This window comes from Pelophylax lessonae (assembly GCF_965119305.1).
Source record: "Pelophylax lessonae genome assembly, chromosome: 1".
In the NCBI taxonomy this organism is placed as follows: domain Eukaryota; kingdom Metazoa; phylum Chordata; class Amphibia; order Anura; family Ranidae; genus Pelophylax; species Pelophylax lessonae.
The window spans coordinates 450,188,614-450,210,406 of NC_138768.1; the positions used below are offsets into that span (position 1 = coordinate 450,188,614).

The 21,793-nt window shown below is 45.4% G+C and overlaps 1 protein-coding gene across 1 annotated transcript in view; it reads left to right on the forward strand.

The window, feature by feature from the left end:
• Positions 1-21,297, forward strand: part of GTPBP3 (GTP binding protein 3, mitochondrial) — a 135,428-nt gene extending 114,131 nt beyond the window's left edge. Inside the window, exons 9-10 of the mRNA XM_082268167.1 lie at positions 9,235-9,525; positions 20,796-21,297. Coding sequence (XP_082124293.1) covers positions 9,235-9,525; positions 20,796-21,027 — 523 coding nt within the window. The 3' untranslated portion in view covers positions 21,028-21,297. The remainder of the gene's footprint in view (positions 1-9,234; positions 9,526-20,795) is intronic.
• The last annotated feature ends 496 nt before the right edge of the window (positions 21,298-21,793 follow it).

Below are 21,793 nucleotides of genomic sequence, written 5' to 3' on the forward strand. Positions count from 1 at the left end.
AAATAATGCCTATTAATTGTTGTTGGGAATACTATTGTATTCCCAAAGCAACCTATATCCAAATGGAGGATCAGAAATTGATCAGCAATGCTTCCAATTGGTCTATTAGTATTCTAAAAAACATATAAATTCTATGCAGAAAACCATATCTTCCTGAGTGCTTCTAAACAGCCTTTCATGAAAGAAATGGAATCTCTGAAATTGACTTTTAATTGGTCTGACCAAAGGAGATTTGAGTATTCTACAGAAAATATAAATTCCATGCAGTAAAACCATATCTTCCTGAATGCTTCTAAATACAGTAAGGAAAAAAGTATGTGATCCACTGCTGATTTTGTATGTTTGCCAACTGACAAAAAAATGATCAGTCTATAATTTTAATGGTAGGTTGATTTTAACAGTGTGAGACAGAATAACAACAAAAATATCCAGAAAAACGCATTTCAAAAAAGTTATAAATTGATTTGCATTTTAATGAGCGAAGTAAGTATTTGATCCCCTATCAATCAGCAAGATTTCTGGCTCCCAGGTGTCTTCTATACAAGTAATGAGCTGAGATTTGGAGCACTCTTTGTAAGGGAGTGCTCCTAAACACAGCTTGTTACCTGTAAAAAAAAAAGACACCTGTCCACAGAAGCAATCAATCAATCAGATTCCAATCTCTCCACCATTGCCAAGACCAAAGAGCTGTCCAAGGATGTCAGGGACAAGATTGTAGACCTACATACAGCTGGAGTGGGCTACAAGACCATCGCCAGGCAGCTTGGTAAGAGGGTGACAATAGTTGGTGCGGTTATTAGCTAATGGAAGAAGCACAAAATTGCTGTCTCTCTCTCTTGGTCTGGGGCTTCATGCAAGATGTCACCTCATGGAGTTTCAATGATCAGGAGAGCAGTGAGGAATCAGCCCAGAACTACACAGGAGATTTTTGTCAATGATTCCAAAGCAGCTGGGACCATAGTCCCCAAGAGAACAATTAGTAACAAACTAATTGTGTGTTTTCAGAAGGACTGAAATCTTGCAGCATCCACAAGGTCCCCTGCACATGTACAGGCCCATCTGAAGTTTGCTAATGAATAGCTGAATGATTCAGAGGGGAACTGGGTGAAAGTCTTGTGGTCAGATGAGACCAAAATTGCGCTCTTTGGCATCAACTCAACTCGCCGTGTTTGGAGGAATGCTGCCTTTGCCCCTAAGAACACCATCCCCACCATCAAACATGGAGATGGAAACATTATGCTTTGGGGGTGTTTTTCTGCTACGGGGACAGGACAGCTTCACTGCATCAAAGGGACAAAGGACAGGGCCATGTACTGTCAAATCTTGGGGAAAAAAAAACCTCCTTTCCTCAGCCAGGGCATTGAAAAGGGGTCGTAGATGGGAATTCCAAAATGACAATGACCAGAAAAACACATGACCAAGGCAGCAAACGAATGGCTCAAGGAGAAGCACATTAAGGTCCTGGAGTGGTCTAGCCAGTCTCCAGACCTTAATCCTATAGAAAATATGTGGAGGGAGCTGAAGGTTTGAGTTACCAAACATCAGCCTCGTTAATGACTTGGAGAGGATCTGCGAAGAGGAGTGGGACAAAATCCCTCCTGAGATGTGTGCAAACCTGGTCGCCAACTACAAGAAAACGTCTGAGCTCTTGGATTGCAAACAAGGGTTTTGCCACCAAGTACTAAGTCATGTTTTGCAAAGAGGTCAAATACTTATTTCACTCATTAAAATGCAAATCAATTTATAACTTTTTTGAAATGCGTTTCTCTGTTGAAATCCACCTACCATTACAATTATAGACTGATCATTTCTTTGGCAATGGGCAAACAAACAAAATCAGCAGATCAAACACTTTTTTTCCCCTCACTGTAGCGCTCTGGGGAAGAAATTAAATCTCTATGTAGAAGGTATAGAATGCTTCCAAAAAGATGGAATACAAATATATACCCTTTACCTCTCCACCTTATTAATTAACAAAATCCTTTGCTCATTTTTTCAGTAAGGGGTCAGTACATTTCCTGAAACCTTTAGGGGAATAGCACTACAGCAAACAGCGCCGAACTGTGCTTCACCTTGTTTTGTCTGCCAAAAAGTCAACTGCTGCTAAAAAAAAAAAATTTCCTGCTGTGCTCGACAGAGGAAAACATTCTGGACAGATTGAGACAGCTGCATCCTTTTTGTGCATTAGCGGAGTGGGATTTCAGACACTTTAGCATAGAAGGACCTCTAGTCTCCCTTGTAGAATGTAGCACCATACCCATCCCTGGGCAGGCAACATTATTAGATTTTTATAGCACCCTGCATGTGGCCTTTTGTATGCTAGTTTATCTATGCACGTATAATAGGAATCTTGTAAATGTTGTTATATTGGCACGCATACATATGCCTATCATTTGATCTCTGAACCTTGAACAGTCTCATTGGCCATACAGATTAGTTTGGCACACAGAGCACTGTCAGTGGGCATAATGATTCTGCCTTGTGGTCAGTGACTTTGAGATATAGAACAGTAACTTTGGCATGTATGTTTTTGACTATTATCTTAAGTGCTATAATATCAGTTGGTCTACAAAGCCCAAATTGTTTTTGATTGAAAAAAAAAACTATTTTTCTCTATCGTTCATTGACGGGCATAGTCTCTGATGCATATCAGTAGGGTTATACTGCCCCCTACAGGAGTAGGACACTAGGCCTATGGGCAGTCCCAGGGGATATACCCTCTCTTTCCCTGCTATAGGATGTCAGTTTTAATCTGCCTAGTTAGGAGTAAGGACCTGGTTTCTTGCTGTGATCTCTGGTCCTGGCAAAGTTTTTTTCTAGATAATTTTTTTTAAGTTAGCTTTTTCTCCGGATTTTTTTCCTGTGAGATCCACAAGCATCTATGCCGGATCCGGGCAAGGGGCTGAATGTATCGATTCAGTGGTCACCCCAGTCCACCAGCGAGTGCACGCTGGGTCTGCTGCGACATAGTCCCACTGGAAAGGGACTGGCCCCGCGAGTTAAACATCTCGCCAGGTCACATACGGCCGGGTCTAGGCCCGAGTCGCAGCATTCCTTTTTTTTGCCGACAGCCCCCCACTTTAAGGGAGAGGGGTTCTGTCAGGAGATGGTATCCGCCTGCTCCGGTATGGTGAGTAAATGTTCCCCCCTCTTCCCCTGGCAGAATTTGGGGGAGACACGGGCCCCTCCCTGAGACGGTTAGACCCTCACATTCCCGGGTTCCCCTCTATCCTGTCATGCACCCCTTCTTCTACCTGCCCTCCCATCTCACACTGGGGGCTATTGAGCCTACTTACGAGGGCTGGAACCACACTCAGGGCCGGATGTAGGGGCAGGGGGTGAGCCGCTGGCACCAGACGAATGATCGTGCGGGGGGGGGGTCTCTACCTGTTCCTCCAGGGCCCATCTGTCGGTGCTTTTTGGGCTTTTCACCATCAGGCATCTATGCTTCAGGTTTGCAAGGTGGCTATCTGGTCGTCTGTTTACACCTTTTACCAAACTTTATAAGGTGGATGTGCTGGCATTTGCAGATGCCTCTTTTGGCCGCAAAGTTTTGCAGGCTGCTGTTTAGGGGGCTTTTTGGCCTTCCTTGAGGGTGTTCCTGTTTGTTTCAGGTGGGCCTCATCTTGTTGCTCTGCTGAGTCCTGTGTTGCCTGGTTGGCTATGTTTAGCCTTGGGGACTTGTTTTTCTGCTGTTCCCATCCCTCATTTTATGGCACTGCTTTTGGTCGTCCCTACTGATATGAAGATCAGAAAACTGAGTCTGTCAATGAACGATAGAGAAAACTGGATTTTTGACTTACCGTAAAATCCTTTTCTCTTAAGTTCGTTGACGGACGCAGTACCCGCCCTTCTATTTTGAGTTGGGTTGGTGTTACTTTCTGACACTGCTTTGATACAAAACTGACATTCTATGCAGGAAGAAAGAGGGTGTACCCTCCAGGACTGCCCATAGGCGTAGCTAGAACTTTTTTTGTGTCTAGTGTCCTACTCCTGTAGGGGGCAGTATAACCCTACTGATATACATCAGAGACTGCGTCCGTCAATGAACTTAAGAGAAAAGGATTTTACGGTAAGTCAAAAATCCAGTTATTTATGTGCTGAGGTTTTATATTGTAAATTCTGTGTTTTACTTAGTGTTGTGATAGAAAAGCTCTAGTGCTGTAAAAGAGATTATTAGTTTATTTCTCATAGAGAACTGAAAGTGAATACCAGGATTTTAGGTTATTTCTCATAGAGAACTGGAAGTGAATTGCAGAACATATTTACAAGAAGACATTGTGATTGTCAAACAATGATTGCTTTAGATACTTGTTAAAGTGTCATTAAGGGCTGGTTCACAATGATGCAATGCGGGGAAACCTGGGAATCCACTGCGGGTTCCCGCATCGCACCCAACTCGCAGGCAGATCACACTGCCATATGTGAACTGCTGGGAGTGTCAATACAAAGTTAATGACACCCCCAGATTAGTTTGCATATCGCACTGCAAACTGTCAATTCGGACAGGAATCTGATCGCATAGGTGTGAACTTCTATGCGATCCTATTCTGGTGCGGACCAAAAAAAGGGTCCTGCACAACGCTGGTCCAGATGCAATGGGAATTTAGCCATACAATCTGTATGGCTGAATTTGCATCGCAAAGGCATCACATGTGATTTGCATAGCAGTGTGGTGCGAATCTTGTCTTCTATCGTACCAGTGTTACATGTTATGAACAGACTAGCCCCCACAACCCCCTGATCTGACAGCTAGTGGGGATCTTCTGCCTCTTCATTAGCTGTCAGAATTTAAAAAAAGGGAAAAGGGCCACATGAAATTGTCTGGTGGCCAGTTTGGGCCCACGGGCCTTGTGTTTGACACATGTGCTTTAGAGGCTCCAGAAACAAAAAATAATAGATGCACATTTTTTTTTTTACCTGCAAAACAATGTGCATTTATTATTTTTTGTTAAAAGGTGAACTTATCCTTTAAACCCACATCATAAAAAACTATCAATAAATGCTGTATTACATGCTGTTCATACTCATTCACTATGGGATTTGCTTTCTGTATTCTGCAAAATAACTGGTTGATCCTGCTGATCACTATCTCCCCCTTCAGTCCATGTCTCCCAATGCAGTTTGGGATTTTGCAGTGTAGCAAGGAACGGCCATCCGTGCCGTTTCTTCAGAGCCCTGTGCTGTGACCAACGGCTCCCGCGGGCATGCGCGGGAGTGACGTCACGTGGATTCGGCCAGTAGCACAGCCAGAGTCCTCAGACCCGAAAGGAAGGCCGGCGAAGATGGATGCGGCCTCCAGGGGGGGCGAGGCGGGCTTCGTTTGCAGGTAAGTATCACACAATAGCCCATTATGCATTTACTTTCCAGGTAAACAAAAATACATTTTTTTTTCCAAGACTTTAATATAAAGGTAACCAATGCGCTACCACACTAGATAGAGTATGGAGAAAATGGGGTGGAAAAAATGTACCACACTAAATAAATAATGAGGTGAAGAAATATAAAGTGTGAATCAAAGTGCGAATCACAGCAGATAACCTTTAAATAGAAACAGCTGGCGATCCTAAATGTGTCTCCATATATAACTGAATAGTAGATAGAATGAATGGATAGGCCCTTGTTTGAAAGGGTATCTCAAAGGTAATTTATGATCAAATAATAAAATATTCAAACATCATACATAGCTACATAAAAAAATGCAAAGTGCTGAAGTGAAGCAAAATGCTCTGAGTGTGTGCCAATAAATAATATATAATTTATTGCATAAAAATAACCATATGATTCAGATACGTAATAATAGGAATCGGATCAAAGGGTAAACAAATGTTTGTCAAACGGATCATAAATATCTGAAGTGACTAATGTGCCTCAATTGATGAGGAATAATGTATCAAGTGACTTGGTACTAAAGCAAGGAGATCATGCATTAAGTGTATCACAAAATGTGGGATGAATGCATATATAACATCAAGATAATACCAAATAACTGTGCTCATAAAACATAAGTAATATTAAATCCAGTAGATCCTAAGGAACATAAAGTGTCCCTTGTGCTTCAAACAGTGTCCATTCAAAAAAATGACAAATAAATATGTAAATATATATAAAGTGACAACGTGCTGGAATGGCTATGTGGGTGTCTTCAGATGACGTGAGAATCCCGAATCACCGGACCAGTAATGCATGATCTCCTTGCTTTAGCACCAAGTCACTTTATACATTATTCCTCATCAGTTGAGGCACATTAGTCACTTCAGATATTTATGATCTGTTTGACAAACATTTGTTTACCTTTTGATCCGATTCCTTTTATTATGTATCTGAATCATATTGTTATTTTTATGCAATAAATGATATATTATTTATTGGCACACACTCAGAGCATTTTGCTTCACTTCAGCACTTTAAGACCCCGTTCACACTGGGGCGATCCGACTTCCAGGGGCGACCTCCGAGATCGCCGTGCGAGCAGCGCGCCGCGACCTCGGAGCGGCCGGCACGGACTTCATAACATTGAAGTCTATGACGGTCGCTCCGGGTCGCCCCAAAGAAGCTCCGGACCCTTTTTCTAAGTCGGAGCGACTTGTGTCGCTCCTATTAGAACGGGTCCGCAGCTTCCCTATGGAAGACGACCTACGGCGACCTGTGAGGCGACCAGGTCACCTCACAGGTCGCCCCAGTGTGAACGGGGACTAAGTCACTTTGCACTTTTTTATGTAGCTATGTATGATGTTTGAATATTTTATTATTTGATCATAACTTACCTTTGAGATACCCTTTCAAACAAGTGCCTATCCATTCATTCTTTCTATTTTCAAGACTTTACTTCTTTACTTACTTTAATAAAGAAAGACGTTTTATAGCAGAAAGTAAAAAAATATTTTTCAAAATGGTCAGTCTTCTTTTTGTTTACAGTGCAAAAAATGAAAACCGCAGAGGTGATCAAATATCAGCAGAAGAAGGTTCTATTTATAGGAAAAAAGACAAAAATTGTGTATGGGTACTGTGTCGCGTGGCCGCGCAATTGTCAATTAAAGTAACGCGGTGCCATGTCGCAAAAAATGACTTGGTCATGAAGGGGGGTTAATCATCCGGAGGTCAAGTGCCCAGGCCAATTTTCCCCTTTTAGCGCTGTTGCATTTTGAATGACAATTGCGCGGTCATGCAACACTGTACCTACACCAAATTTATGTCATTTTCCCCCCACAAATAGAGCTTTCTTTTGGTGGTATTTGATCACCTCTGGGTTTTTTTCCTTTTTGCTAAACAAATAAAAAAAGACCGAAAATTTTGAAAAAAAAAATAAATTTTTTTTTGTTTATGTTATACAATTTTGTAAATAAATAAGTTTTTTCCTGCACTGATGAGCACTGATGAGACTGCACTGACAGGCACTGATGGGGTGGCACTGATGGGGTGGCACTGATAGGCGGCACTGATAGGCACTGATATGTGGCACTGATAGGTAGCACAGATATGCAGCATTGGTGGGCACTGATAGGCGGCACTGATAGGCGGCATTGATGGGCACTGATAGGTGGCACTGATGGGCACTGATAGGTAGCACTGATGGGCACTAATGGGCACTGGTGGGCACTGATGGGCGGCACTGATCGGCACTGACGGGCGGCACTGATGGGCACCAATGGGCACTGATAGGCGGCACTGGTGAGCAATAATGGGCACTGGTGGGCGACACTGAAATCTGGCGATGATGGGCACTTGTGGGCAGCACTGATAGGGAGGGCACTGGCGGGCAGCAGTGATGGGGAGGGCAATGGGGGGCTCCCTGAGCCCTGATTGCCATCCCTGGTGGCCATAGTGGGCATCCCTGGGGTCATAGGTGGGCATCCCTGGGGTCATGGGTGGGCATCCCTGGTGGTTCTAGTGGCATCCCCCCCCGAGGGTCTGCACTGGTAATCAATTTACTCGTGCCTGTCAGGCACGAACTAAGGTAAGCCAATCAACGGCTGTTCCTGTTTACTATGTGACCAGCCGTGATTGGACACGGCTGATCACATGGTAAAGAGCCTACGTCAGAGGCTCTTTACCGAGATCGGAGATGCAGGGTATCAGGCTGACACCTCGCATCACCGATCGCTGCTCTGCGCGCCACCCGAGCTGTATTATCCTGCCGCCGTCATATGACGTCCGGTCAGGATAATACAACCACATTCCCGCCGTCAATCTGTTATAGGGCGGGCGGAAAGTGGTTAATATCTCTTTAATATCCAAAAAATATCTACAAACTAATGGCAATACAATTTTTTCTAGGTCGTGTGCTTTGGAGCCTGTGTTAACAGGCTTTTCCCGATCAGCATTGCCTTTCTCCCCATAAAATAAATGAGAATGCAAAAGCAGCTTGAAACAAGTGGATGCAGCTTAGATTAAAGTCAACTGTGAATTAACTGAGAATAATCTCAGAATCAGCCTAAATTGTTCTTTAAAGTGGAGTTCCACCCTAAAATTTTACTTCGGTCCATCTTCTTGCTCCGGGTCACCTGAAAAACAAATGGATATTCGCAATTTTTTTTTTACTTACCTGGTTTAGAAGATAATATACTTAACTTACTTCCTCTTCCTCCCTCTGCGGCCACAGGCCGTCGTCACTTCCTGGCTTGCAATGATTCCTGGGAGCTGAACGTCATCGCTCCCAGGAATCAATGCGCCTGCACCGGCCCCGCTCGTCAGTTCCAGTGCAGGCGCCGTCATACCTTGCTAAACAGCTTCTGTGCATGCCCAGAAGCTGTGCAGGGATGACGCTGCGGCCCCGGAAGTGACGGCGGGGATGGTGCAGTGCATCGTGGGACCGAAGAAGACGGAAGAGGACACAGAAGAGGATCGCGCTGGCTTCAGCTGCCCACACCTGAGATGGCAGCGCTGGACAATACATTTTCAAGGTAAGTATTTCTTTTTGCAGGTAATTGCGACCTGGGACAGTTCAGAGGCTAGCCATTGTGTAATGCACTAGCCCTGACTGTCCCGGGGGTATTTTTATGTATTTTTTTTTTTTTGTTTTAGGTGGAACTCCGCTTTAACTGCAAGTTAAATGAAACGGAAAAAAAAGCTGTATTTGCTCATTGATATAAACACAACACTGTCAAAATAGGCCCTTGGAGAATGGAAAGTGAATTGTGTGACATGTAGTAATTTAATAATAGGCTATAGTGCAATGACGTATGACTTGGCAGATTGCTATAAAATACTATTTTCCTTTTGTTTCTTTCTAAGGGTCACTGAAGCAGACATTCTTGTAGCTGTAATTGATGTGAGACATAGTTCACTCTCTCAAGACTTCATTTTGGCCCACCTGCATAACATGTGCTTCAGTGTACAGGAAGATGGTCCAAGGAGTGTCATTGTAGTACTGAACAAAATAGATCTGCTAAGCCAGGACAATTTGTCTACTGTGAAGGAGCTATGCCGACAGCATGGACTGCCACCTATATGCCTGTTGTCCTGCCATACAGGTGAAGGGATTGGTGACTTCTTAAGAATCCTCAGACAGACTTTAGAAACCATGTAAGTGAAATTTTGAAGCCTAATTATACAGTTCTTCTTGGTGTACTTATGTGTAGAAGAGACCAGGAAAGACAATGTTTACAGTGCATCCAGAAAGTAATCAGAGCGCTTTACTTTTTCCACACTTTATGTTACAGCCTTATTCCAAAATGGATTAAATTCATTATTTTCCTCAAAATTCTGCAAACAATACCCCTTAATGACAACATAAAAGAAGTTTGTTTGAAATCTTTGCAAATTTATTAAAAAGAAAAAATCACATGTCAATAAGTATTCACAACCTTTACCATGACAATAAAATTGAGCTCAGGGGCATCCTGTTTCCACTGATCATCCTCAAGATGTTTCTACAGCTTGATTGGAGTCCACCTGTGGTAAGTTCAGTCGGTTGGACATGATTTGGAAAGACACACCTGTCTATATAGGGTTCCATAGTTAACAGTGAATATCAGAGCGCAAACCAAGCCATGTAGTCCAAGGAATTGTCTGTAGACCTCAGAGACAGGATTGTATTGAAGCACAGATCTGGTACAGAAAAATGTCTGCAGCATTGAAGGTCCCAATGAGCACAGTGGCCTCCATCATCCGTAAATGGAAGAAGTTTGGAATCACCAGGACTCTTTCTAAAGTGGACCGCAAACCGAGCGATCGGGGGAGAAGGGCCTTAGTCAAGGAGGTGACCAAGAACTCGATGGTCACTCTGACAGAGCTCCAGCATTTCTCTGTGGAGAGAGGAGAACCTTCCAAAAGAACAACCATCTCTACACCACTTCACCAATCAGTCCTGTATGGTAGTGGCCACAATGGAAGCCACTCATCGGTAAAAGACACAACAGGCAATCTAGAGTTTGCCAAAAGGCACCTGGAGGACTCTCAGACCATGAGAAACAAAATTCTTTGGTCTGATGAATCAAAGCTTGAACTTTTAGGCCTGAATGGCAAGCATTATGTCTGGAGGAAACCAGGCACCACTCATCACCTAGCCAATACCATCCCTACAGTGAAGCATGGTGGTGGCAGCATCATGCTGCGTGGATGTTTTTCAGCAGCAGGAACTAGGAGAATAGTCAGGATTGAGGGAAAGATGAATGCAGCACTGTAGAGAGACATCCTTAATGAAACCCTGCTCTAGAGCACTCTGGAACCCAGACTAGGGTGAAGGTTCATCTTCACCCTAGTTCATCTTTCAACAGAACTCTAAGCACACAGCCAAGATAACAAAGGAGTGGCTACAGGACAACTCTGTGAAGTTGTGGCCCAGCCAGAGTCCAGACCTGAACCCGATTGAACATCTCAGTAGAGATCAGAAAATGGCTGTGCATCGGCGCTCCCCATCTAACCTGATGGAGCTTGAGAGGTCCTGCAAAGAAGAATAGGAGTAACTGCCCAAAATAGGTGTGCCAAGTTTGTAGCATCATACTCAAAAAGACTTGAGGATGTAATTGGTGCCAAAGGTGCTTCAACAAAGTATTAAGCAAAGGCTATGAATACTTATGTACATGTGATTTTTTTTTCATTTTTTTATTGTAAATAAGTTTGAAAAGATTTCAAACAAACCTCTTTCACTTTGTCATTATGGGGTATAATTTTTGAGGAAAATAATGAATTTAATCTATTTTGGAATAAGGCTGTAAGATAACAAAATGTGGCAAAACTGAAGCACTGAATACTTTCCAGGTGCATTGTATATGCTCTTTTTTTTTTTTTTTAATTACCAGATTGCACACATAAATGCAGATATTTAAGAACAAAACACTAGAGATCACTGTCATTTTCAGTTTGTTCATTCTGGTTGAGATCTTCGAGGCGGCGGACTAAGCCACACGTGCCTCCCTTTTGCTGCCTTTGAATGCGTACGTAAGATTTTTTTTTTTCCATGGGCTTCCATGGTATTCTAATGCCAGCTCGCTTACATAAACATCCCAACATAATCTAGATTTGCTTACAATCCTCCTTCCTGATGGTCATGCTGAGAACAACACCAGTGCCCGTATGTTGGGAAATCTGTAGAAGATGATCAGTGTACTAAGAGACTTCACCTCCTTATTTATCTTCTTGTTTATCATTTTAAAAAAGTCCCATCTGCTACAGCCAATTTACTTCATCACCATAATAGGCTGCCTTGTTGATCAGTAGAAATGGGGAGGCAGGTAAATTCTGTTACTAAATAAATAGATAAAGTGCAGCGCCAAAACATTGAGCAGATCTAGAACAAAGATAGTTGCCTATAGATCTAGAAACAATATGTCTTAACAGATATAAACAAAATGAGACATAAGCCATTAAACATTCAAAGGAGCCATATGTGTATGAACAGTCCATTCAAAGTTAAAGGAATGTGAGACCAATAGGGGTAATGATTTTAATAAGTCCCTTAGTGCCACAAAAGGTAGGTTTAAGATAAAGGAAAGATCCCAGCTGCCAAGGATGAGATCCAATTCCACCGCTGTGCCAAAAATGGATGTGCTCTTACTGGAAGATGTGGACCCCCCAAATAAATGAGTGGTCAGATAAGCCTGTGTGTTATTAAACAGCCATCATCCGCAATCCATATAGGTAAAAACGGCGTTCCTCAGTCTTGTCCAATACACATATAGATAATCCCCCCTCCAAGGAGAGCCCCCACTGGTCAGGGTAAGCCTCAGGTAGACCTCAGAGGAAGAAAGGACTCCAAATGGTATAGTACGTATACGTAAGGGATGTTTATTGATAAAACAGCACAAACTACTCACATGTCTGTAGATGAATATCGGCATGTAAACAAACTGACGCGTTTCGTCATCTGTGACGTTGAATTCTGTTACTACACTGAAGTGCAGTATTTTTTCTCAATCAGAATGTCCTAGCATTTGGCCATATTAGATGTAAATAACTGCTGCTGCGGGTATATGCTGGAATCTCTAGTTGCTTGCCCCTCATACCTGTTTCTGCCCCCCCCCCTTTTTTTTTAAGTGGGTTAAGTGGGAGCAGTCACTTCTAATTCACAAGAATGAACTTGATAAGTTTAAAAAAGACCTGTTAATCCTGCTAGAAATCCAGTGTTGTCCTGTGCACTGTGTATTTTTTTCCCAAGCAGTGTTATAAGCTCTGCCATGCTTGTTAAGTTACAGAACTCTTCCCTTTTATGTTGCAGAGATAGGGAGGGAGTGGTATTTTGTAGTTTTGTAAAGCAGGGCAGGGCTGACACCATTAGTTGCAATTACAGTCCAGCAAAGATACTACACAATCTTGTAAGAGTTACAAGTATTATCAGCGCTCAATACAACAGTGGAAATAAGCAATGGAAAGAGAGCATACAGGAACTGATAAAAGTCTATTGATCAACAATCCAGAAGGGGAAGGCAACTTGAGTGTGAGGTAGCAGGAACACACATAAACAGGCAGCTCCAAACCAAAGGATGTGGGGATTCCCTCATGAGCATGCAAAAAATAACAAAAGCGGGCGCCAGGTAAGTGTGAGTTAAAACACTAACACTTTATTCAGCAATACTATGTTGTCAGCCTACAACAGGAAATTAAAAGCTGCATTTCTGCCAGAATCAGCGGTTATTTTTCGTTTTTCATTTTGCCTGGGGGGATACAAATGACTACAAATATATATATCTTGTTCTTCACTCTCCTGGCAGACAGCATTGTTCTACACTCTGCAACGATCCTAGAATGTTGGCAGGCTATCGCAGCCCTCAAGTACATTACAGGCCTCCTGGTCAGTAATTGTACATGATGTTATCTTGGGGGGACTGGTTATAAACTGTGTGTCAGGAACCGGCAGGACTGGTAGTGGATCCTCTGGACCAGAGAGGCGATGGCACGGGTTGTACTAGAGGACCGGTTCTAAGCAGTTACTGGTCTTCACCAGAGCCCGCCGCAAGGCGGGATGGATTTGCTGCGGCGGTAACTACCAGGTCGTGTCCCCTAGTAACAACTCGACCCCTCTGGCAGCTGATATGGCGTGGTACACAGGGAGTAGGCAAGAGCGTAGTCGGACGTAGCAGAGGTCAGGGCAGGCGGCAAAGGTTCAAAGGCGAGTAGTCGGTAGCAACGGGTTCGGCAACAGGCAAAGCAAACAAACACAGCAGGGAACGCTTTCTCAAAGGCACAAGGCACAAAGATCCGGCAGGAAGCTGTGGGAGGAGAAGGTATTTATGGGTAGTGCACAGGTGAAGCCTAATTAAGTCAGCACTACCTCTCACAAACCTTAACCCTTAATAACCACTTTAGGCCAGGCACCAATCACTGGTGCACTGGCCCTTTGAATCTAAGAGTCCCGGCGCGCGCGCGCCCTAGAGAGCGGGGACGCACACGCCGAGACGCTGGAGTGCTGCCTGGAGGCATACGCTGTGAGCGCTCCGAGGCCAGCAGGGGGCCCGGAGCGCTCAGCGTAACAGTACCCCCCCCTTTGGTCTCCCTCTCCTTTTGGTACCGAGGAACTTGAGGATGAGACTGCGGTCCAGGATGTTCTCCTCCGGCTCCCATGACCTCTCCTCAGGACCGCAGCCCTCCCAGTCGACCAAAAAAAATCTTTTCCCCCGGGAGATCTTGGTCGCCAAGATCTCCTTGACAGAGAATATATCGGAGGTACCGGCGACAAGTGTGGGAGAAACAAGCTTGGAAGAAAAACGGTTAAAGACAGCAGGTTTAAGAAGGGAAACATGGAAGGAGTTATGGATTCGGAGGGAGGGAGGAAGATGGAGCTGATAAGAAACTTGATTGATACGACTCTTGATTTTATAGGGTCCCAAGAAACGAGGGCCCAACTTGTAACTTGGGACCCTAAATCGGATGTACCTAGAGGAGAGCCACACCTTGTCACCCGGGCGAAATTCCAGAGGAGATCTGCGTCTCTTGTCAGCTTGAACCTTCATACGGGCGGAAGCCTTGAGGAGAGCAGCGTGGGTTTCTCGCCAGATGGAGGAAAAGTCCTGTACAAGACTGTCAACGGCAGGTACAGAAGAAGGAGTGGGAGACTGTGGCAGAGGTGGAAGAGGATGACGGCCAAAAACTACAAAGAAAGGAGACTTGTTAGAAGCAGAGGATTGTTTGTAGTTGTAGGAGAACTCCGCCCAGGGAAGTAGATCAGCCCAGTCGTCATGGCGTGAGGACACAAAGTGACGCAGATAGTCACCCAAAATTTGGTTCACCCGTTCTACTTGGCCGTTAGACTGAGGATGGTACGAAGAAGAGAAGTCCAATTTGATCCCGAGCTGAGCACATAGAGCCCTCCAGAATTTGGAGACGAATTGTACCCCACGATCCGAGACAATATGTTTGGGAAGGCCATGGAGACGGAAGATGTGTTGGAAAAATTGTTTGGCCAACATGGGTGCAGAGGGTAGACCGGGCAGGGGTACAAAGTGAGCCATCTTGGAGAAGCGATCCACCACGACCCAAATAACGGACTTGCCATGGGAGGAGGGAAGATCTGTAATAAAGTCCATAGCGATGTGAGACCAGGGAACTTCAGGAACAGGTAAAGGCAAGAGGAGACCCGTTGGTTTCTGGCGAGGAGATTTATCCCGGGCGCAAATCATACAGGCCTGGACGAAGTCCGAGACATCTTTCTCCAGAGAAGGCCACCAGTACCTTTGGGAGATGAGTTGGAGAGATTTTAGCACTCCTGGATGACCGGCAAAATGGGAGGTGGCCCCACTTGAGAATTCGCAACCGCTGACGTGGAGGTACGTAGGATTTGCCAGGAGGAAGAAGGCGCAGGTCCACGGGAGCGACTGTAATAAGGCGTTCTGGAGGGATAATATATTGAGGTGTTAACTCGTCGCCCACCACATCAGAGGAGCGAGACAGAGCATCTGCCCTAATGTTCTTACAAGCCGGACGGAAATGGATCTCAAAATTAAAGCGGGTGAAGAACAGAGACCAACGGGCCTGACGGGGATTTAATCTCTGAGCAGACTGGAGATAAGCCAGGCTCTTGTGGTCCGTGAAGATGTACACAGGATGTGTGGCGCCCTCGAGTAAATGTCTCCATTCCTCCAGTGCCAATTTAATAGCCAGCAGTTCTCTGTCCCCAATGGAGTAATTTCTCTCTGCGGGAGAGAATGTCTTTGAAAAGAAGCCACAAGTTGAAGTCTTGCCCCTGGAGGACTTCTGGGTGAGGACAGCTCCGGCTCCCACCGAGGAGGCATCCACTTCAAGAGAGAAAGGCTGGGTGGAATCTGGTCTAGAGAGAACGGGTGCAGAGGCAAAGGCGGATTTCAGGGACTGGAAGGCTTCCTCGGCTTGGGAAGGCCAGGATTTGGGGTTAGCTCCTTTTCTTGTGAGAGCCACGATAGGAGCTACCAGAGTGGAATAGTGAGGGATGAATTGCCTGTAGTAGTTCGCAAAGCCCAGAAATCTTTGTATGGCTCGGAGACCAGAGGGGCGTGGCCAATCCAGAACCGCAGAGAGCTTGGCTGGGTCCATTTGAAGTCCTTGGGCTGAGATAATGTATCCCAGGAAAGGCAGGGAGGTCCGTTCAAAAAGACATTTTTCAAGTTTAGCGTACAGGCGATTCCTCCTAAGACGAGTAAGGACTTGTCGCACATGGGCCCGGTGTTGGTCCAAATTGGAGGAGAAGATGAGGATATCATCCAGGTATACGACCACGCAGGTGTAAAGTAAGTCCCTGAAAATATCATTGACAAATTCCTGGAAGACAGCAGGTGCGTTGCAGAGGCCGAAGGGCATCACCAAATACTCAAAATGGCCGTCCCTTGTGTTAAAGGCGGTCTTTCATTCGTCTCCCTCACGGATACGGATCAGATTATAGGCCCCCCGAAGGTCCAATTTAGTGAAGATCTTTGCCCCTCGGAGACGATCAAATAACTCAGAGATTAAAGGCAGAGGGTAACGGTTCTTGATGGTAATTTTATTAAGACCTCTGTAGTCAATGCAGGGGCGGAGAGAGCCGTCTTTTTTTGTCACGAAGAAAAAACCGGCCCCAGCAGGAGAAGAAGATTTTCTTATGAATCCTCTCTGTATGTTCTCACGTATATAGTCAGACATGGCAAGAGTCTCAGGAGGTGAGAGAGGATAAATTCTGCCCCGAGGTGGAGTAGAACCAGGTATCAGGTCGATCGGGCAATCATAGGGTCGGTGAGGAGGAAGAACCTCAGCTTGTTTCTTGCAGAAGACATCCGCAAAGGAATGGTATGGTTTGGGCAGCCCAGGAGGCGGAGAAACTTGCGGGTCCTGTTTGACCAGAGAAGGCTTGAGACAGTGGTCAGAACAGGAGGAACCCCAACGCAGGATCTCACCGGTGGACCAATTCAGGACAGGACTATGACGTTGAAGCCACGGCAGACCCAGGAGGAGTTCGGAGGAACAGAAGGGAAGGACAAAGAACTCTAAAGTCTCAGTATGAAATATTCCGATGTCCATCTGCAGAGGCTGGGTACGGAACTGCACGGTGGCAGAGAGTCTCTCACCGTTAACAGTAGAGATGAAAAACGGCTTGGGTAGACGGATTACTGGAATACGGTACTTGTCAACCAAGGAGGCGTGGATGAAGTTGCCAGCTGAACCGGAATCCAAGAACGCGGTTGCGGAGAAAGAGGACTTGGAAGAGATGATCAACTGCACAGGTATGATGAGGCGTGGAGAGGAAGAATCCACACCTAGCAACGCCTCTCCCACGTTTACTAGGTGCGAGCGTTTCCCGAACGCGGTGGACGGAGAGGACAATCTCTAAGGAAGCGCTCGGTACTGGCACAGTACAGACACAGGTTCTCGTCTCTGCGGCGGCTTCGTTCTTGCGGAGTCAGGCGTGACCGATCCACCTGCATGGCCTCCATGGCGGGAGGCCCAGTAGCGGGTTGAGGTGGACGCAGAAAAACGGGAGCCAGACGAGGGTAACGTCTAGGACGAGCTTTTTCCTTTTCAAGGAGGAGTTCCTCTTGTCTTTCGGCGAAACGCTTGTCTATCCTAGTGGCCAGCAAGATGAGGTCACTAAGAGTGGAAGGAAGCTCACGTGCAGCCAGGACGTCCTTTATCTCGCTGTTAAGTCCCTTCTTGAAGGTGGCGCAAAGGGCTTCATTGTTCCAGTTCAGCTCAGAGGCCAGGGTGCGGAACTGAATGGCATAGTCACCCACGGAAGAATCTCCTTGGGTCAAGTTTAGTAAGGCAGTCTCTGCGGAGGTAACCCGGGCAGGCTCCTCAAAAACATTCCGGAACTCTAGGCAGAAGCTCTGGACGGAAGCGGTGGCAGGATCTGCGCGGTCCCATAGTGGTGTAGCCCAGGCCAGGGCCTTCCCGGACAGTAAACTGAGAATAAAGGCTACCTTGGCTCGCTCAGAAGGAAACTGGTCGGACAGTAGCTCGAGGTGGAGAGAGCACTGCGACAGGAACCCACGGCACTGCTTTGGATCTCCGTCATATTTGTCTGGTAGGGACAAACGGATTCTGGAACCGGTGGCAACTGCAGGCGGAGGTGCTGGCTGTTGCTGAGAAGGCAGGAGCTGCTGCAACATAGCGGTCAACTGGGCCAGCTGTTGACCCTGCTGGGCCACAATGGTGGTGAGGTCCGCTAGGCTTGGCAGGGGAACATCAGCGGGATCCATGGCCGGATCTTACTGTCAGGAACCGGCAGGACTGGTAGTGGATCCTCTGGACCAGAGAGGCGATGGCACGGGTTGTACTAGAGGACCGGTTCTAAGCAGTTACTGGTCTTCACCAGAGCCCGCCGCAAGGCGGGATGGATTTGCTGCGGCGGTAACTACCAGGTCGTGTCCCCTAGTAACAACTCGACCCCTCTGGCAGCTGATATGGCGTGGTACACAGGGAGTAGGCAAGAGCGTAGTCGGACGTAGCAGAGGTCAGGGCAGGCGGCAAAGGTTCAAAGGCGAGTAGTCGGTAGCAACGGGTTCGGCAACAGGCAAAGCAAACAAACACAGCAGGGAACGCTTTCTCAAAGGCACAAGGCACAAAGATCCGGCAGGAAGCTGTGGGAGGAGAAGGTATTTATGGGTAGTGCACAGGTGAAGCCTAATTAAGTCAGCACTACCTCTCACAAACCTTAACCCTTAATAACCACTTTAGGCCAGGCACCAATCACTGGTGCACTGGCCCTTTGAATCTAAGAGTCCCGGCGCGCGCGCGCCCTAAAGAGCGGGGACGCACACGCCGAGACGCTGGAGTGCTGCCTGGAGGCATACGCTGTGAGCGCTCCGAGGCCAGCAGGGGGCCCGGAGCGCTTAGCATAACACTGTGGCAGAAGCCTGCAGGATCAAGGAACAAGGTAAGTATTTATACTTATTCCAGTCCCCCTGGACAAATCGATCATTTAACCAATTTTTAGGGTAGGGGGGACCGCATGATTACATTTACAACAGATTTTTGTTGAGCTGTAAGTCCATGTTCCGGCACTTCCTGTTACAGAGTGACATCGCTCTGTCTCTATCTCCGATAGAGAATACAAGTGGCCTACCAACACATGATGATCTAGTCTGCGGTTGTCACCATTAGGGAATACCATACAGCCATCGTTAAGAGTACATGCATGTAGACAGTATATGCTATCAAAAAGGCTGCAGGAGATCAGCAGTGCTAATATGCAACAAAGAATAAAGAATGGTGAGAACAAGAATCTTATTAACCAGTTTTGGACTGGAAGGATTTGCCCCCTTAACCACTTAAGCCCCGGAGGATTTGGCTGCTCAAAGACCAGGCCCTATTTTGCGATTTGGCACTGCGTGATTTTAACTGAAAATTGCGCGGTCGTGTGACGCTGTACCCAAATGAAATTGACGTCCTTTTTTTCCCACAAATAGAGCTTTCTTTTGGTGTTATTTGATCACCTGTGCGATTTTTATTTTTTGTGCTATAAACAAAAAAAGAGCGACAATTTTGAAAAAATAACAATATTTTTCACATTTTTTTTATATGAAATTCTCAAAAAAATGTAAAAATCAAAATTTTTTAACATTTTAGGCCAATTTGTTTTCTGCTACATATTTTTGGTAAAGAAAAATTGCAATAAGCGTATTTTGATTGGTTTGCGCAAAAGTTATTGCGTTTAATAACTACGGAAAAGATTTATGTCATTTTTGTTGTTTTTTTTTTTAACTAGTAAGGGCGGCGATCTGCGATTTTTTTTTTTTTGCGGTGGACAGATCGGACCCTTGACTGACATTTTTGACACTTTTGGGAGTACCAGTGACATTACTACAGTAATCAGTGCTATAAATATGCACTGTTACTGTAAACATGACACTGGCAGGGAAGGGGTTAACTTTATTGGTGATCAGTAGGTTAAATGTATCCCTAGGGGCGTGATTCTATTTGTGGGGGGCGTGGCTTGTGATGTAACCACAGAGACATACGATCTTGCATAGCAGGATCATATAGTCTCTGCACTTACATCAGGGAGAATGACAGACGGCTGTGTTTACATCAGCTGTCTGCCTTTCTCCCTCTCCTGAAGGAGATCGCGAGTGGCCGGCGGACATCGGAGCCGCTGGTCACACGCGCGGGGATCACTGTGAATGAGCGGGGGCGAGAGCGCGCCTCCGGCGGCGCACGCTCGCCCCCTACAGGCTCCTGGACGAGCGACATAGTACTACGTTGCTTTGCCCAGGAGCAAGTACAGTAAATGTACTTGCGGCGGTCGGTAAGTGGTTAATGACCAGGCCATTTTTTGCGACATACGCGCGTTCCTGCGGTGGGCAGTCCTTAAGTGGTTAAAATGGTTTGAAAATCCAAAAGGTTTTTTACCTTAATGCATTCTCTACATTAAGGTAAAAAAACCTTCCAATACCTGTTCTCCCCTCCCTCAGCCCTAAACACCTGAGTCCTCTTTCAATCAAGAGCAGTGCCCATCTGCAGCAGCGATGCTGTGTCTTCTTTGTCTCACAGGAGACACTGAGAGCCCCGGGAGCCATAGGCTGCTGCTGATATCAGTCAAACCCTGTGAGGAGGGAGCAGGGAGGCGTGACTGAGGGCACTGTGTGTGTCTATGAATCACACAGGAGTGTTCCCGCACGGGTGCCTCAATAGCACACTGTTTGCTATGGGGGCACCCCTAGGGAAGGAGGAGCAGAGAGTGCTGATGAGGGAATACAAAAGAGGAGGCAAGGGACCGCTCTGTGCAATATCGTTGCACAGAGCAGGTAAGTATAACCTCTTTTTTTATTCTATTTTAGCAAAAATAAACCAAGCCTTTATTATAATTTTAAGTCAGAAATATGGCAATACTTTATGATACACAGTACTTCTAAATAAGTGCAACAATGCAATACCCTATCTCTCTGTATTTATTGTTTTCTGTTTCCTTTCAGCTATGGTGACCCTCTTCAGGGAGCTCCAACAATAACTCAGACTCGTCACAGGTTTCATCTCACTGAATGCCTAGATGCACTGAGACGCTATGATGTCTATCGGCAACAAGATTTGGTTTTGGTTGCCGAGGAACTGCGTATTGCCCACAGACAGCTCGGCACTATCACAGGAAGAGTAGGGGCAGAAGAAATTCTGGATATTATATTTTCGGATTTCTGCATTGGAAAGTGACTACCCACTTTATTTGCGTCATAAGACATATTCTATATCCTTTCAAATGTAACTTTTTTGGGACCACCAGAATACATCACCAACCAATATGTTCTGAAGCAAGCTGCTTTTGCTTGCCTTTACCTTAATGAATTGTTTTGTATGTATATTGGATGGCTTCATGTATATTTTTAGTCACCTAATGAACAATTTGACAATTGCTACTTGGAATACAAAAATCATAACCAGTTACAACATTTCATGCAGGTACTTTAATGTGATTAAAATGTTTATATAGTCAAAACATTTTTTTTTTTCAAGCTTTATGTAGAGTTTGGAAGGGTGGGAACCAATGTCAAGTTTTTTTTATTGCTGTTTACCACTGGACAGTTCCAACCTCTCTACTTTTTCTGTTGGCTATCGACTATCCTATTGCCATCAAAATAGTAAATGGTGGATCATCATAAGGTTTACTGCTGTCCCTTGAACAGAAATTGATGGGATGTATTCCAATGAGGACTCTTGTTCTGGTGACAGCTGTTTAATAGGGGAACTCCTCTCACTCCTGTTCAGTGTCCATGACAGCAAGTGAAGGAAAATCTCCCCAACATGACACAGACAGCAAAAATAAAGTGGTAAAGATATAAACACTGAATAGTGTATATCCCTCGCGCCTATGGATGGATGGAGAAGGGGGGGGGGGGAACTAGGAATAAATAAATGAATACGTGTAACTTTAATGGGAAGGGGTAATGATAGCAGCTGCTATAGAATAAGTAATATGTAT